At 41.6% G+C, this 13,006-nt stretch overlaps 1 protein-coding gene across 2 annotated transcripts; it reads left to right on the top strand.

Annotated features, from left to right (window-relative positions):
• The first annotated feature begins 2,112 nt into the window (after positions 1–2,112).
• ptena (phosphatase and tensin homolog A) lies at positions 2,113–12,625 on the top strand. Of its 2 annotated transcripts, XM_010784186.1 has the most exons (10): positions 2,113–2,890; positions 6,637–6,721; positions 6,815–6,859; positions 6,963–7,006; positions 7,196–7,434; positions 7,943–8,084; positions 9,652–9,720; positions 10,478–10,644; positions 11,200–11,511; positions 11,637–12,625. In XM_010784186.1, the coding sequence occupies exons 1-10, from the start codon at positions 2,812–2,814 to the stop codon at positions 11,820–11,822; spliced, it is 1,368 nt and encodes a 455-aa protein (XP_010782488.1). In that variant the 5' UTR covers positions 2,113–2,811; the 3' UTR covers positions 11,823–12,625. The 2 variants fall into 2 exon arrangements, with proteins under 2 accessions (XP_010782488.1, XP_010782489.1); XM_010784187.1 differs by lacking the exon at positions 9,652–9,720.
• The last annotated feature ends 381 nt before the right edge of the window (positions 12,626–13,006 follow it).

The following is a 13,006-nucleotide window of genomic DNA, read 5'->3' as shown; positions in this document are numbered from 1 at the left end:
GACTTCCTGACACTGGAATATTGTGCAAGATTATTTCTAATAAGCGAGGTTATGCAACACGCCCTAGTTAACTGTTTTATGTACAAGGTTCTTACTTATCAATCATAGATTAAAGGTTGAAGTCGAGTGGGAAGTGTTGCATTCTGGGGCTGCAAAGCCAAAAGTGCAGTGCTGCCCTCTGGTGGCAAGAAGTGGTACAGGACAATATAAAAAAGTACAGAATGAGGTACTACTGTAAATGTAAAAGCACAGTCACCGTGGGTTTCTATTACGGGGAGAGTTTTATAACTGCACTTTTCAAGATAACTCCCCTCACTGACACCCAACCCACAGGTGGTCCTCCGTGTCTACCTTTAGTTTCTGCTGAAAGACTGGGGGAACTACAAGTAGAAGTCACTGTTGACTGTGGATATGTTCTTAATAAATCCATTATGTGCACATTTGTTTATATTGTAAAACACAGAGTTTTTTGTTTATTTTTTTAAAGCCAGATCATTTATAACAGATCAAGAATATCCTATACTTTTTCAAATTAAATGTAATTGAGTGAACTGATTCATTTTGCCAATATAAGATCCTCACATAAGATCAGATCATTTAACCTGCTGTTCCAGGTAACCCCATTTCAATCTGCTGAACTGCACCCTCAGTGCTTTATAAAATCTCAAACTACTGTACTTAAATAAAGAAAGGACGGCTACTGTTACTGTCTCTTGTATACCACAGTCCTAAAATATCTGTATGTAGGCTGACCATGTTTTTAAAAAAAACGTTCCACTCAGGTGTTCAGGTTGCATAGACATTGGTTGAGTATGGCCTCATGGTTCTAGATGTAGTCTTATTTTTTGCACACAGTTTATTAGAGGATGCTTTGAATGTGTATCCCTTCTCATTCTGTGGCTGATGCTGTTTGGCTTCAGCAATAATGGACCTCCAGGGCTGATTCTGAAAGGCAAAACAATTGTTCTGATAGGGTGGAAATGCAATTAATGCTTATTTTTTTGCAATTGTTTAATCGGTTAATTGAATTTCAAATGAATACATTCCAAGTCTAGTCCAAGTGTGTGTATTCACAACTAAAATCAAACAAATGTAATCTGGAATGAGAAGTTCCCTCATTGGAAACCGGTTAACCTTCTGCACTATTATTAAAAATAATGGATTAGTTGATAATCAAAATGAATGATGTTTAACAGTATGTGGATTGATTAGTTGACACATTGTTTCAGATCTGCTTAGCCTTCCTCAGCTTACTTCAGAAGATTTTTGGATGATTTCTTTGTCTGCTTGTAAAGTCTTGAGTACATATTATATTATTATTATTATTATTATTATTATAATATTATATATATCATATTATTATTATCATTATCATTATTATATATTTGTATTATTATATTTTGTTGTATTGTTATTATTGTTAATATAATTATTATATATATTTATTATTATTATTATTATCCTATGATTATACAATCATGAACATGTTATTGTTAAAAGCTGTGGCTTTAATTTAGTTATGTATGATGCAATGGGTTTTATTCACCGATAGTGTGCGTCAATGTCAATCTTGCTTTATTTATATAGCACATTTAAAAAAAATGACAACCATGTTAGAAAAATAACATTACAGTCTATTGGTTCTGCAATTATCAACGTTGGTTTACTACTTTAGGATGTATTTGAGGACAGCGAATACAGAAGGCAATACAGGTACTACAGAGGATATGGATTTACAGTTTAAACATAATGCATTTTGAAAACATTAAGGGGGTTACAAAAAAATGTGTCATACAACATGATATGACAGTTTAAACCGCGAAAAGTGACATTATGTTGGAAACTTCCCTAATTACAGCCACACGTGATCACTTTGACAGAAGGGAGCGTCGCATGCGGACTCACTTTATCCTTCCGCGAGTGGCAAAAGAATAACTCGGTTTTCCGCTGTTTATGGATTTAAAAAAATTACAAATGTAATGTTTATTCATTACAATGTAGTATTAATTGTTGAGACAAAATGGATTAACGCCGCATTGCCGATTTTAATGAAAGCGTGGGACTATAAAGCGAAGGCGGCGGGATATTTGTTCTAAAATCCCAGCCTGCTCTACCTTCTTTTTTTCCTTCGGTGGAGGCCATGATGGGAGCCTGAGAGTTCAGCTGGAGAGAGGAACGAGAAAAGAAGATGATTCCCCGGGACGGAACTGTCAAACCAATGTGTGCAGATTTCTGATCGTTGTATAGTCTTTATACATTTAAGGTGGAGCCTGTCACTTTTTTCAGATGTGTTCTTGGCAATCAGTCGATGACAATGTTGAATCGTTAGGAGGCTTTTGGATCGAAAAAGGAGGTGGCATTAGCTATTGTTGCTAGTGCTGGCTAGCTCGTTAGCTAGCGAGCTAGCTCCGTTTGAGTGACTTGGATACGGGTTTTTGGGAACCGGTGAATACTCGGTCCTCTCACTGTCAATCTCGGCGGCTGCGATTGAACCATCGGATTGGACGGTGTCTGGCATCTAAAGGACAACTGCATGTATTTTATTCGGGACTGTTTGCAAGACGAATTGCAGGATTGGCGAAGTCGGGCCTGCACGGAGGAGCAGAGCAAGGCCCGTCTTTATGATCCAGAGGAAGCCTTTCTAATCCTACCGACAGCCACGGCTAGCTCTGCTGGCTAGCACTTCTCTGCGAGGACCCTGCAAAATTCACAGAGCGGACCCTCTGACTGCGACATACACGGCCAGACAGATAATACTAGAAATACCTGTTTTCATCATTTACCCCATATAGACTCCTGTCACCTGCTACAATGGCTGCGATTATAAAAGAAATGGTCAGCCGGAACAAAAGGAGATATCAAGAGGATGGCTTCGACCTGGACTTAACATGTATCCTTCCTTGTGTTTCTTATTTTCACCCGGAACAATGACTAGTAATGTGTAATAGCTGCATTGAATAGGAGAACTGTAGGCTGAAGTGTCAGTAACGTAAGGTAGTTAGCTCCTCTGCTACTTAGCAGGCTGGCTAGTTGGTCAGACAGCGCAGCTTTGCTGTCACCCGGCATGTTTGAAAGATGGTGGATCTGTCAAACTAGCACGCATACATGTCATAGTCATGTTATAGCTGGAAAACCCCGTTCAAATGGACGTTAGTATGGGTTAGAAATGACGACAGGGCATGTAACTTGCATACCTGTCACCAAAAGACCTAGCTAGAGGTTGTGAAATTCTAAGAGACATGAAGTCATTTTTTAAGGCAGGTATTTATCTCAGGATGTCGTTTTACTTCATGTTTATTAAGTTCATATTATCTATTTAGTAGTTATTTGACTATATTCTAGGTTAATGATGGACATTTCTGAAGATACTAACCCCTTTGCCTCCCTCACCTGTGTCCTCTGTGGGTGAGTAGTCATTGGATCCTGAACACATCTGTGAAAATCTAATTAACGTTTTCCTTTTCCTTTTATGGAGATACAATCATTTTCAGCTTTAAGAATTGCTATTTCAGGCCCCTCTGCAGGGCTCATTTCTCATCTATTACCACTGATGATAGTTGACCTGGTTCCCTACTGCAGTATGGCTGGTACTGAAGTTGGTGCTTTGATTTTTTGGCTGGTGATAAACTAAATTACCAGATGATGTGGTTGACCATGGAAAACTAAATGCAAAATGTGTGGCCATGCTGAGAGTAGGTCATGGTTACAATGTGATGTATACTTATCAGGGTCTCAAAACACCTTTTTTTTAGGCCTAATTTTGATATTTTTTAGCATTAATGATTGGTTGCAAACTATTTTTCCAGCTACTTAAATCTGACATTGATTTGCTTTATTATATTAAATGAATATATTTGTGTTGTGACTGTTGATTGCAAGATATTTGAAGAAGTCAGCTTGGGCATTCGGAAATTGGTTAGAATTGTCTTTTTGACATAGACTGATTCATTGACTAATTGAGATCCCTATGCGGGCAGATTGGCAGATAATTTGAAGTCTGAGCCGTTTCTGGACCTGAACAAAGCCTTATTTGAACGAGCCTTGGTGTTTAAGGACATCATTTCCTCGGGCTATTATCAGTATGTTGCATTAACATTGCTTAAAAGTGATTTTCTTCCTACTGTAGAACAATGGAAACGCTAGTTACCTTGACTCAGATGTTACATATCAAACAAAATGTGTGACTGCAGATGCTGAAATGCGTATGTCACAATATTTGATCAGATGTTTCTCACCTTGTTTTCTAATGTGGTGAAGCCTGTGGCCTCTGGAGCTTTGTGCAGGTGTGAAGGTGTGAAGGGGGCCCGAAACTCAAAAGTGGCATCTTTCTTTGGCTATAAGTCTCCTCTTGTTCAGATGTGGGCCCTTTCTAACCATCTCTTTTATCATTTTTGGCATGGTGTCTAAAAACAATATGGGCTCTCTGCAGTTATGTAATGCAGTATCACAGTTCTGGGAATTGCCCTTAAAATAGAGTTGCCAGTGATCTTGTATCAGTGTTGCTGTCTGAGTGCTCTCTCCCTCTCTTACCCTCTCAACCCACCACCTCTCCTTCGCTATTTTTCTTTACTGCTCCCACTCTAATTCTCCCTCCCTCTGCTTGCCCCCGTTCCTCTGCTCTCCTCCTTTCCTGTCCTCCCCACCCCCTCCTCACTCGGCGCTTGCCGGTTCCCACTCTCCCTTTTCCCCCCTCTCTCTTGCTCAGTTGTGGATTTGGCGTATGCATAGAGCTGAGGCAGGGCTGGCTTTAAAGAAAAGGCGTGCCTGAAACGGTAGATTTTCTTTCTTTTTTTTCCCCCTCCTACTTGGAGCTTCCGTCGGGGGTCCCGTATGTGCGTTTCCTCCCAGCTGCAGAGAGCAAGCCCCCGCCCCCCCCCCCCCATGCCCTGGGCTGAGGCTCTCCTGGGAGCTCTGGAGCTTTTTAAAAACACTTAGAATAGCCTGACTGGGATCACTTTGCCAGTAGGTCCAAGGGTTAGCATAGCCCGTCAAATAGCATGGAAAAGCTGCATTTGGCTCCTAATTAGGTCTTTGAGGCATTAGTGGACGGGATTATGGCACAGTATGTACAGATAGGCTTCTCTGGCGTGAGCTACAGGGAAGTAGCTTGGCAGGATGCAAATAATACCATAGATTTGCTTTTGGGCTCGAATTCATGCATAAAAAAAGCCTGTGTTGAGCATACCTTAGCTTCGTAAAGCTGCGCTGGGACCCTTAATGAATTCCTTTTACAGGGGTTTAATGTAGATTGTCGTATGTTTATTTTGTTTAGCTAAAAATGTTTGAAATTGAATTAATCCTTGGGTGTATGGGCCAACGTGGATATTTCGGTCTACATGTGAACTGTGTGTGTGTGTGCCATGGAAATTGTGGTTCTTGTGGGTTTTTGCATGTGCAGATACTTTTTAATGTGTGCACACTAGCTAAGCCAGACTTGTCAGATGCGCGTGTCAAATTTTTCGGACCGGTTAAAAAGTGATTTGTCTCTGGGAAAATAAGTTGTGCTCAAAATGAAACATCCAATTAGAAATATTCAGCTTTTTTTCTATTTTTGTCACCGTGGCACAGGACGTGTAAGAAAAGGTCGCCCTGTAGTCAGTGGTTAGTGTGAAATCCCACAGCTTATAGCGACAAGCAGACTTCAGTTACAGGTAGGCGTTGCAGCGGAGCCTCAAAGACATGCGTGCCAACTCAATTATTCTTTTATATGTAACATGACACTGATGTGTGCCCTTTTTGAGATTGTATGTATGTCACCGTGTAATTGGCCACGACATTTTCCATCTCCATCCTGCGCTGAAATACGGAGCCCCGTTTGAAGATGTAAGGCAACTTTTTAAAAGGCAGGTGTAGCACGAACAAGGTGGTGCAACTTGAAGTCGGCAGTGGAATCTGGTGTTTGTGGTTTGTTAACCGTCTCGTTCGTTGCCTCACGTCATAGAAATGCAACAATTAGCCCTTGCTGCCGGTGCACGCATAGCACAGAGATTTTCTGTCTGAAGGAGAAAAAAAGAAAGACCTCTGTCTTCATGCGGGCCTGTGTGCGATCTCATAGATATTCAAATCGTTCCGGCTGAGCTCGAAAGAGAGATAAGCCGAACATTTGCGATCATCCCAATATAACTTTGGACTCTAAAAATAAATGCAGGTCAGGGAGCGGAGACTCTCCTCGTGCGTCCACATGTGGGCCTGGCTCGTGCAGGAGCTCTGTGACTCCTTTCTGCCTGCTTCTCACTGTCAAGGCCATCTGTCACAACACACACACACACACACACACACACACACACACACACACACACACACACACTGATCAGCGGCTCTCCTCTCTGCTCCCATTTATCCACAACCAAAATGTTGACATAGGCCGAAACTTTTTCTCGCTCTGCTGCCTGCCTCTGCATTCTTGCAATTGTGCTCTTATGGCAAATTCTTCTAGATTGTGATTTTTTTTTTTTAGAGAAAGAAAACATTTGTTTGTTTTTGTTGTATAGCTGTTGAAAGCATTGTCAGACCTACTTGAAGTTAAAGATGTGGTGCCGGGTGCCTCTGTAGTGCCGCCTTAATGCCTCCTTTTGTGAATAGGCTTGATCTCTACAGTTAGCACAATGTACATTTCCTTAACCCCCCCCTGAACAGATATCTACCCAAACATCATTGCTATGGGCTTTCCAGCAGAGAGACTCGAAGGCGTGTACAGAAACAATATAGACGATGTAGTACGGTGAGTTACTGTGTGATCATAGAGAAGGGAGATGTAAGAAAAAACACAGAATATTGTTTTCTATTCTAAATATATTGTGTTCTCTCCCGACAGGTTTTTGGATTCAAAGCATAAAAACCATTACAAAATCTACAACCTGTAAGTGTTCCACATTTTGTTCACACCCGATCTGAATGCTCTGTTCACTTAATAACTTCCTCTTTGTGGGTGCTCTAACTATAGTTTGTTCTTTCCATTTCAGCTGCGCAGAAAGACACTACGATGCTGCCAAATTTAACTGCAGAGGTAGGCTGCTTTACATGAGAAAAAACCAAACTGTGACCTCAAAGTCTGATGACACAGAAGGTCGATTTTTAAAAATCCACAAAGTGTCTCCTGTGTGCTCCTCCCTGTCGCTGCTCCCCTGACCTGTCTGCTCTGTGTCCACATTTCTTTTCTTCTCTGGTGACCTCTTTGCGTCCCGTCCCGCATCAGTTGCACAGTACCCCTTCGAAGACCACAACCCTCCTCAGCTGGAGCTCATTAAGCCCTTTTGCGAAGACCTGGACCAGTGGCTCAGCGAGGACGACAATCACGTGGCGGCCATCCACTGTAAGGCCGGGAAGGGCCGCACCGGAGTCATGATCTGCGCCTATCTCCTCCATCGCGGCAAATTCCTGGATGCCCAAGAAGCGCTCGACTTTTACGGAGAAGTCAGGACAAGGGACAAGAAGGTGAGGAGTCATTCTGAGGGCCCCCACACAGCAGCTGATTATGACCCGAAATGAATGTTCGCGATTTGGGGCTGTAATGATGAATAGATTAGTGTCTGATCGAAAAGCTATCACTAACTATTTTTGATGAATTTAGGTTAAATAAGGTGCTTTTTTCTGCTTGTAAAAAATATCTTAACATTTTTTTACTGAAGGAACGACGAAATAATCAACTTTTTTTTAAATTTGATTGACCATTAAATGAATCTAGAAAATATCGTCAGATTAATTGATAATGAAAATAATTGAAACTGATGATTAATAATCCACGGCGCTGCTAACTATTGCCTTGATTAGTCATTTTGTCCATTTAATGTCAGAAGATTGTGAAAAATGTCTATTTTCATATCTAAAAAATCTGAAAATATTCAGGTATATTTTCAAACACTGGACAGAAGATGTAGGATGTATAGGAAATCTGAAATCTCTAAACCTTGTCACTGTTTGTTTGTTTGTTTGTTTGTTGCAGGGCGTAACGATCCCGAGCCAGCGCCGCTACGTCTACTACTACAGCTACCTACTGAAGAACCAGCTGGAGTACAAGCCCGTGGCGCTCCTCTTCCATAAAATGGTGTTCGAGACTCTCCCCATGTTCAGCGGGGGCACCTGCAGTGAGTCACTTTAACTCCCAGCTAGGGCGTAGGCATGCTGTTGAAACGCAGCGAGAGCCCGGGATGTGTTGTTACCGTGGCGCCCCCCCACGCTGCAGGTCAGCTCTGGCGGAGTCCGGGCTTACATTTGTGTTTTTGCACCTTTTTGACTCCCAAGGGGCGGCTACTTAATGATTAAGTCATCTAGTTGCTACCTGCAGGCCAAATTATTCTCTGCCCACTTAAAAAAAACCCGGGAAAAAAAGCTATTTCAATCAGATAGGCTCTACGTTGTAAGATTTAATTCTCAAATGTTATTTAAAATCATAGGATGTCATTTCTTTGGCTTCTCCCACTGAAGGAGATTGATTGAGCTTTTCAGTTACAATCTCAGAAACTGGCAAAAGTTGAGCTTTCGTGCATCTTTTTAAAATATGTGTAGCTTCCTCATGAGGATTGAGTTTATTGGACTCGGGTTCTGCCTTCATTTTCTGCTGCGTATGACTCTGCTGTGCACAGTATTCACTGTTTAAACAGAGTGGAGCACCAACTCTGACAGCACAGTAACGCCAGATAGGTTGTATTTGCTCCCCTCCCACATAACCAGGAAGTAACTTAAAGTCAGCTAAGGAAATACACTTTAGTCAATGATTTTATTTGAACATTTAAGTGTTAATGAGTGTCTGTAGTGAGTTCAGGCGCTTAGTCATGAGTACTTATATCACTGTGTGTTTGTTCAGAGACTGAGCCGTATGGTGTGTAAGCATAACTGTGGCACATGCAGTTGGACTGTAGTGGGCAGAAACTAAAACTTAAAATCTAGTTATTTATTTGAGCTTTTCGCATACTCTAAAAAAAAATGTTATGTCTTGTCTCAACTGGAGACATTTGTTAAAAAACGTTTAGCAGATAATGACGCTTGTTCCCCTTTTTTATGTGCATGCTTTTCAACACGTGATTCTGTGTGTTGACTGGTAAATAGGTTTAATATTTCTCTGCTATGGTTTTATTAAGGGTTACAAATCTAATATAATCTTGTTTTCTCCTCAAAATGTGTTTGAGTTACACATTTTTGGGGCTTTATATATTAACAGTGGTTCATAAAAAATGCATCTTCTTCCATAACTTCTGTGGCTTTTTCCCCTTTAACACCTGACTGTGCTGAACAGCTACTGACTGTATTGATCCTATCTTTTCCTCTTAACACTCTTCAAAAAAAAAGAGCCTATTCTGAGTCTTACAATACACACACACACACACACACACACACACCCTTTTTTGCCTCAGGTTTTTAGCCAACCTTATTGATTTAAAACACGAGTAGCTAATTAAATATTTTGGTTACGAATGACTCAACATAACACATTTCTGTGATCTCTAAGTTCCCCCCTTTTCCTCCGTCCCCTTTCTGCATCTCTCAAACACACCAGGTCAAATGTGTTAAGATGCACATCTCCATTGAAAGCCACGTACTGTATCATGTTTTTAAGAGCAGCTATGTAGATGCTAATATCTGTAAGTATGTGTGCAGAGCTCCTGTGTCTGCTGTGAGGCCTGTTTGTGATAATGTCCTTCTTTCTCTCTTAAGGGGACAGTACCGTTAAAAACAGGAGCGAGCCGATCCCTCAGGGCTTCAGGAAAGGGAATTGGCATTGGGGTAAATGAGCCTTTCATCCATTATTATCATTTCACTCATTTGCCTTTTTTATATGACCCCAGAGATCCACCCGGGAAGGAGCAGTGTGAGGTAGACATGTTGCCTAGCAGGATAATATTCTCCTTCACCACCCCCCACCCTGACAGGAAGTAGAAAGGGTTCAAATGATTCTAAACATGATCCAAGAGCAAAACCATCAGTGTTTATCAGAATAGGGTTGTACTCCCCTGGTTCTGGGTCTCTTTGGGTGTTTACATTTGGTTGTCTTTCCCTTTCACCTCCTTCATTTGAATGTTTTTAAGGGCTGCAACTAACGATTATCTTTATCAATTCATCTGACGGTTAATCGTTTGGTCTATAAAAATGTCAGACAATAGTGTAAAATGCCCATCCCAGTTTCTCAAAGTCCAAGGTGATGTCTATACATGTTGTGTTTTTTAAATCATTTATAGCAGAGAAAAGCCGGACATCTCCATATTTGAGAGGCTGAAAACAGCATTTTCTGACATTGTTGCATGAAAAACAACTCAAACGATTAATCGAATATCAAAGCAAATGTTTTTCCTGTCATGTTTTACACTTCTTTAGAGGGGGGAGGTGGTGTGCTCAAAGTCATGCAATAACCCTGCCCTTCTTGATCCACTCCCTGCACCTTCTTTCACTAACTCTCCTTCTTGTGTTTTCCCTCTCTCTCTCTCTCTCCTCACAAATCTTACCGTCTTCCCCCACTTCGGTGCAACGTTGACTCTTTTTGCAGATCCCCAGTTCGTGGTGTACCAGCTCAAAGTGAAGATTCACACGTCGAACCCCGGTCACACACGGCGCGAGGACAAGCACATGTTTTTCGAATTCCCCCAGCCGCTGCCAGTCTGTGGAGACATCAAAGTGGAGTTCTTCCATAAACAAAATAAGATGATGAAGAAGGTTAGTTGTGTGGGCGTGTGTTCAAGCGGCTTCCATTGTCGGTTAACAGCAAATGTCTCTCCGTCGTTTCGAGCTGCTTTCATCCGTTGTGTGTTATAACCACTGTTAGGGTCAGGCAACAATTAGCAGGCGTTTCATAAAGCCTTCTCTCTCTTAGATGCGTGTCAACAATTATGCTTTTAAAAGAGTAATACTGGCGCCACCCTGTTTTTATTCCTCTTTTTTTCTTTGTATTGTCAACGGACCTCATGAAAACATAAAAATGTGAATATAGAAGGGGTTTCATTTTCCATGCAAGGGCGTGATAATAGCTGGAGTTTATTTTCAGTTGTTCCCACTTGCTGCCATAAATACTAACAACAAAATTCCACATCAAAAATGGTCCCCACTACTTATGTTTGTGTATTGTTTGCTAAAACAACAGTGGTTAAAAGCTTGGTAATAACTGTTGACATTACAAAAGCCATAGAACAACGTCAGCTGTACTGAAGAGATCCTTTTTAATGATCTTTTTTGACAAATTGCTCATCACACCTCTTCTCTCTTCACCTGCAGGACAAGATGTTTCACTTCTGGGTGAACACCTACTTCATCCCTGGACCAGAGGAGAGCGTGGACAAGCTGGAGAACGGGGCGGTGAACAATGCAGACAGCCAGCAGGGGGTCCCGGCCCCGCCGCAGAGCGCTGAGAGCAGGGACAGCGGCAGGGACAGCGGCAGGGACAGCGGCAGGGACAGCGGCAGGGAGAGCGGCAGGGAAAGCGACCGTGACAGGGACAGGGACTACCTCATCCTGACGCTCACCAAGAACGACTTGGACAAGGCCAACAAAGACAAAGCTAACCGCTACTTCTCGCCAAACTTCAAGGTAAGGATTTAAGTTAGATATCGGCTGGATGGAGGGATTAATTATCTCTTTATCTCATTCATTTTTGAATTTTTTGATTTCTACTGGAACGGCAATGATAGGTCTTGTTTCTGATTCAATTGCAGGTGAAGTTGTATTTTACGAAAACCGTGGAGGAGCCTTCGAATTCTGAGGCAAACACTTCGGCATCCGTCACCCCGGACGTTAGCGACAATGAGCCAGACCATTATCGATACTCTGACACCACTGACTCTGATCCGGAAAATGAACCTTTTGATGAAGAGCAGCACACGCAAATCACAAAAGTGTGAACTCTTTTTAAACAGGAGAAGAAGAAATTATACACCAGAAAAAAAGGAGAAAACTTGAATATAAACTCAAAAGAAGAACCTTTTGTCCCTTCCCTCCCCAGACGGCAATAGAATATCATCATGTCAAATGCCAATTTTAGGGAAAAAAAGGTAAATAGCCTGACCAATATATTGTTTTTTTATTTTTTTTATTTGGCACGGCCATGTACCATGCGCGAGGTATTGACACTGTTGCCCCATGGGAAAAGGTGCTGTAGCTATAAAAATGTGTTTATATATATCTATATACATACGCATATGTATATACATATATACATGCATATATAAACAAACTTTTTTTTGTGTCAAAGACAATGGAAAGAGTACCACAATCAGGAGACGGGAGTTGAAGTGTGGGAGAAGTTGGAATGAAATACTAGGACTATGCTGCTCCTTCTCCTGTCTAAACCAAGGCCAGTGCTGCAGTCACTTTGTTTCACTCCCTCTCTTCTCCTCCTCCCCTCCTTCTCCTCTCATCTTTTACTCTCCATCCTATCCTCCTTCCTTCCTATCCTCCTTTACTGTGAATGCTTCTTGTGCTCTTTGCAGGCTGTCTCACGTGACTTTTGGTCTTTGTGCAGTGCAAACTGCATGCGGGCAGTGGGTTGGGGTGGGCGGGGTTATGAAGAGGCTGTGATGATGTCTAAAGCATTGCCATTCCTGCTCCCACTGTGTATACGTTAAATTATGCAGAACAAGGCATCCCATGTAATTGTTAATGTTTTTTTTTATCCTAAGATAATAAAAATATAATACACAAAACAGCAGGGAGACAAGTGTTTGCAATAATGTCAACACTACATTTAAAGGACAATGGTGATTTGCATGTATTGGAATTGGCGTACATCCCTAATAAATGTATGCAATGTTGTCTTTTCTTAAAGAAACCCGCTTTGAGATGTGTCTTCTGCGTGGGGTTCCCCGGTGCTTTGAGTCATGCTCATACAATTACATCACAGCTTTATGTAATATTCTCCCTTTGCCATTCACAGTAAAGGAAACAACTGGAGAATCAAAAATGGATTTTTCCAATGTTCAGTAAAACGTCAAAGGCATTGAGTCTCTAGCTTGAAGCCTAAACGTATGCTTGTGAGTCGGTGGAGGAAAATGTGCACAAGTGCTGCTCTTGATGAGAAAAATGCTGT

The sequence above is a fragment of the Notothenia coriiceps genome, unplaced genomic scaffold (assembly GCF_000735185.1).
Source record: "Notothenia coriiceps isolate Sejong01 unplaced genomic scaffold, NC01 NC01_scaffold00026225, whole genome shotgun sequence".
NCBI classification, from domain to species: domain Eukaryota; kingdom Metazoa; phylum Chordata; class Actinopteri; order Perciformes; family Nototheniidae; genus Notothenia; species Notothenia coriiceps.
The sequence above is the reverse complement of the archived record's forward strand: the minus strand, read 5'-3'. Positions and strand labels throughout refer to the sequence as shown.

What these genes read in the sequence shown, in the direction of transcription:
- ptena (XM_010784186.1), top strand. Translation starts at nt 2,812, where the DNA reads ATGGCTGCGATTATAAAAGAAATGGTCAGCCGGAACAAAAGGAGATAT. An exon ending in TGCCAAATTTAACTGCAGAG is followed by an intron (nt 7,007 to 7,195) that starts GTAGGCTGCTTT and finishes GTCCCGCATCAG; the next exon opens with TTGCACAGTACCCCTTCGAA. An exon ending in GTTCAGCGGGGGCACCTGCA is followed by an intron (nt 8,085 to 9,651) that starts GTGAGTCACTTT and finishes TTCTCTCTTAAG; the next exon opens with GGGACAGTACCGTTAAAAAC.